The 4,866-nt window shown below is 36.3% G+C and overlaps 1 protein-coding gene across 1 annotated transcript; it reads right to left on the bottom strand.

The window, feature by feature from the left end:
• Positions 1–839: 839 nt before the first annotated feature.
• Positions 840–4,407, bottom strand: LOC118745452 (uncharacterized protein K02A2.6-like). The gene is made up of 4 exons (XM_036478905.1): positions 3,992–4,407; positions 3,609–3,787; positions 2,817–3,263; positions 840–2,479 (listed from the first exon to the last, which is right to left on the bottom strand). Exons 1-4 carry the CDS (start codon positions 4,405–4,407, stop codon positions 840–842), a joined length of 2,682 nt encoding a protein of 893 aa, XP_036334798.1.
• Between the last annotated feature and the right edge of the window lie 459 nt (positions 4,408–4,866).

The following is a 4,866-nucleotide window of genomic DNA, read 5'->3' as shown; positions in this document are numbered from 1 at the left end:
TCATGAGGTCCCCTACTCCTACTTGCTCCTGTGGATATTCAGAAACGACAGTAGATATCGACGCCATGTAAAAATTGTTTTCTACGGACAACATATTAAGCATTTCTTTATTAACTAACAGTGCTTATTTTTTGGGCCCGAAACTGATCGATCCTTCAAGTGGTTTTGATTAATTACACCAGGCTGAGGTTCAAACACCCAATCGACTAAATCTCACAAAAAAATCTCTTGTGGCACTTATCTTAAGTTTTGAGTCTGGCGAGAGTTCTCGGCATCCTCTAACCCGCAAGAGAAAACGGAAATAATCAGATTATCTGAAACGCATATACAGGGTGTCCCAGAAGTAACCTGCCAAACTTGAGGAGAAGGCAGGTGGGGTGGTGAGCTCCCTGATAAGCAAAAAATTTTCAGGTAAAAGTGTCACCGTTTTTGAAATATTTAAATTTTTTTTAATTAAAGAAAAATCGTGCCTTTTCATGTATTTTCTTTTACTGCATCTACAAACAAGGCTATACTCAGTAAATTTTTTATGTAATGTGATGTATTGGTTGCAAAGGTAGAGAAAAGAATGTTTCTTCTTTATTCAGTATGTATATGATAACATGAATGTATGTATGTATAAAGTAATAGAAAATGATAATAGATTATTGAGGTGAATTACATGGATACATAATATTGTACAATAAAGGTTTGTGACATTAATAGTAAATGTGCAATACTCTACACGCTCTTACTCAAGCTGAAATGTAATGACTAATATTATTCATTTATTAGTTAAAAAGATGATATTAAGTATATGACTAATATTATTCATTTAATAATTAAAAAGATGATATTAATTAAGTATATGGTTTGATAGCCTTGCCATCTTTACGAGGGCGAAGCTTTCTCATCCCTTCCCTTTCACAATCTTGGTCTGTTGGATTTTCGTCCCCAGTATCCAACTCAGATTGGTCAGAAACAACAGGTACATAATCCGGTTCTTTGTTATTTAAATCATTAGTGTTTGGTAGTGATAGTTGAGAATCGGGGCATGCACCTTCAATGGATGTGTCACTTTGTATCTCGCCATTCTCTTCGTTTGAAGTACTATCTATTCCGTATGAAATATCGTTTGGTGACTCTGATTTTATTGATTGATCACGAATCTGATCAATGTGCCGTTTGATTTCTTTTTGATTTTGAGTGTAGACACAAATATAATTACGGGAACCAATCTTTCTCTTAATAGTTGCTTGAGACCATGAAGGGTTATTCGGGTTTTTATAATTTCTAATCATAACTTTTTGTCCTGGTTGAAAATTTACATTGCGATTTCCCACGTAATGCTTCTGTTGTTGTTTTTGTTTTTCATGAATGACTTCCTGTACCGTGGGTGGTTTTAAATTGCTAAAACGAGTTCGCAAAGAGCGCCCAAAAAATAATTTGGATGGTGTTTCACCCGTTGTACAGTGAGTAGTATTACGGTAATCAAATAATATTCTAGTTATAATAGTGTCAATATCAAATTGTTTCAAACCATTTAAACTGGCATGAAGAGACTTTTTAAATGACTTTATGAAATTTTCTGCTTGGCCATTGGTCGAAGGGTGACCTGGGGCTGTTAAAACATGTTTAATGTTATTTTTGTTGACGAATTCCCTAAAGTCAGCCGACGTAAACTGGGTGCCATTGTCCGTTACTATAGTTTCGACTATGCCGTAACGACTAAACAGTTCGCGCAGTTTGTTTACAACAAATGCAGAAGTAATTGTTTTCGTTTTGAAAACTTCAACCCATTTAGAGTGTGAATCAATGATGATCATGTAGTAAAAGTTAACTTTTGGACCTGCAAAATCGATGTGGATACGATTCCAAATTTCCCCAGTGGGTTTCCACGAAATCAACTCAGCTTTGGGTGGACTAGATTGTAACTGCTGACACGGTAAGCAATTTTTTATTAAATTTTCAATGTCCTGATCAATTTTTGGCCACCAAACGTATGAACGAGCTAGAGCTTTTGTCTTAACGATACCCATGTGCGATGAGTGTAATTCATTTAACACATATTTACGAAATTTTAAAGGAATAATGGTTCTATAACCCCACATTACACACCCGTATTGAACTGTTAGCTCAATAGCTTTCTGCTTGAACGCATCAAAACTAGAATCTAGCTTTGCCACAGAATTGTTTTCAACTGATTCGCGAAGTTTGCTTAAAATGGGATCGCGTCGAGTTTCAATGGAAATATCTCTGAAATTTATCCGCAAAGTATTGTCTTTTTCAATCAAGTTAACATAATTTGCTTCCTGCGTATCAATGCTAAGGGCGCGTTGGGGTATGCGAGACAAAGCATCAGCATCATTGTTGACCCCTTTGACAAATTCAATTTTGTAGCTAAATCCACTCAAAATGAGTGCCCAACGTTGAATACGTGCTGCGGCCATCAAGGGAAGTCCCTTGTTCTCACCAAACAGAGTCAACAATGGCTTGTGATCTGTCATAAGTGTAAAAAAATTACCAATTAAATATTGTTTCAGCTTTACAACTGAAAATATTATTGCTAATGCTTCTTTTTCAATGACTGGGTAGTTAAGTTCGCTTTTTGTTAACGATCTTGACACAAAAGCTATAGGTTTTAACTGACCATCAGGAAACCTGTGGGACAAAATACCAGCCACTGAAACTTTGCATGCATCCGTCGTGAGAATGATCGGCAATTTTGGATTAAAATGAGTCATAACCTGATCAGAGGTCATTTAATTTAAACCCAGCGTTATTTAATCTTTTTAGAACTGATTTTAAATTTTTAAGATGGTCCTTGAAATCTTTACCTGTGACGGTTACGTCATCCTGATAAACACAAATACCATTAACACCTCTTAGTACATTTTCCATGGTCATCTGGAAAATGGCTGGTGCGGTTTTAACACCAAATGGCAATCTTTTCATTTTAAAAGTACCAATATGTGTAGACCAAGTACATAGCAGCTGTGATGGTTCATCTAAACACAATTGGTTATATGCAGAACTCATGTCTAATTTACTAAATAATTCGCCCCCTTGAAGCGATGCAAAGATCTCTTCAATCAATGGTAAGGGGTATTTTACATCAACTAGAAATTTATTAATTGTGACTTTGTAGTCACCACATGTGCGCAATTCACCATCTGGTTTAGGGCCAGGAACTAATGGAGTGCCCCATTTTGAACTTTCAACTTGTTCAAGAACACCTTTTTCTTCTAGCATGCGCAAATTTTTTTCAATTTTGGACTTCCAGGCTAAAGGAATAGGTCGAGGCTTGCAAAAAACTGGTTTGGCCTCGGAATCAATTGCTAAAGAAATTTCTGAAACATTGTACCTACCCAACTGTCCATCAAACAGACTCGCAAACTCTTGTTTAATATTTCTAACAACCGTTGAACAAGTCTCATTATTAATTAATTTTTTTGAATTAATTTGATTCACTTGGTCAACTTGAGTTAACTGAAATCCGAACGCACGTAGAAAATTTCTACCTAACAAAGGCGGTGCTTCTTCATTGGTCACAACCACTAATATAGATCGACTAATTCCCCGAAACTTAATATTTGCTTCACACTCACCAATTACTTTTACGTTCTTACCTCCATAAGCCATGTATGAAACGTCACAATTTTCGATCAAACAGTTCGACAAATGTTTTTGGTAGAATGCCTTTGAAACAAAAGTGCACGGTGCTCCCGTATCACATGCGATTGTCAATTTGAAACCTTCAATTTCGACCTGTACCCTGTACGTGTCCGACCACTCATTGTTGGATAAGCTGTATAACGAAAAATCAAAAGAGTTATCTTCATACATTGAATTTAAATCTTGGCAATGTTTATTAGAACTTATGAAATTAAAGTTTTTCTTATTTTTCCCCTTCATACGACAAGCTGAACTTAGGTGTCCCTTCTTAGAACACGTGTGGCAAATTGAATCTTTATATTTACAGTTGGCTGCGTCATGCGTTTTCCACCCACACCTCGTACATGCAGTCTTCCTGCCATGCGGTTGCTTCTCTTTGGAGTTGTTGCCTGGTTTACGGGCCTTCCCATTGTGCCCCACAAAATTAACGTTTGCGTCGATGTGCTCGTGTCTTGATGCCATTCTGGTCTCCGCAATCAATGCCTTTGACAATGCTGATGCAAGCTGCAATGTCTCATCTTCCTCACAAATTTTGTTGAAAATTTTCTCCGGCAATTGCGTAATAAATTTGTCCTTCACCATGTCATTCAAATTTGGACCATACTTGCATTGTAGTGCCAAATGTTTAATGCGGGCATACCAATTTGATACTGATTCATTTTCCTCTCGCTTTGCATCGTGGAATTTTTTACGTTCATAATATACGATGGTATGCGGTGTGTAATGATTCCAAAATTTTGCAAATTTCTTCATATGTCTTCTTTACTGGCGCTATCGGCTCTTAATAATTCGTATGGTGTAGAGCCGATTGCCTTGAGTAGAATTGCTTTCTTTTTGCCGACATCATCACACCCAATGTCGCTAAAATGTATATCCAAACGTTCTTTAAAAATGTAAAATTTGTCCACCGCCGGATCAAACTCAGGAACATTTGTTTGAATTACACTTGCCATGGCCAGACTTTTGTCGTCCTTACTCATTGTGCACAAAATATGTTTTCAATGAATGTTTGTAGCAACAGAAAATATCTGTTTACAATTAAATTTTGCAGCAGCAATTCAGAAAATATCTGATTTTAATTAAATTTCACAAAATGAAAAAATTAATATGTGAAAAAATACACGTGCTGAGCTCTTTTTACTTATTTTTTTTGCTCTCGTCGCCAATGTGATGTATTGGTTGCAAAGGTAGAGAAAAGAATGTTTCTTCTTT

This window comes from Rhagoletis pomonella, unplaced genomic scaffold (assembly GCF_013731165.1).
Source record: "Rhagoletis pomonella isolate Grant_MI unplaced genomic scaffold, Rhpom_1.0 Rhpom_scaffold_00009, whole genome shotgun sequence".
NCBI classification, from domain to species: domain Eukaryota; kingdom Metazoa; phylum Arthropoda; class Insecta; order Diptera; family Tephritidae; genus Rhagoletis; species Rhagoletis pomonella.
This window is presented reverse-complemented; position numbering and strand designations above follow the sequence as displayed.

Coding starts and splice junctions, on each gene's coding strand:
- LOC118745452 (XM_036478905.1), bottom strand. CDS start 4,407: ATGAAGAAATTTGCAAAATTTTGGAATCATTACACACCGCATACCATC. Junction 3,788..3,991: donor AGGAAGACTGCATGTACGAG/GTGTGGGTGGAA, acceptor TTCGTTATACAG/CTTATCCAACAATGAGTGGT. Junction 2,480..2,816: donor GGATGACGTAACCGTCACAG/GTAAAGATTTCA, acceptor CACTTATGACAG/ATCACAAGCCATTGTTGACT.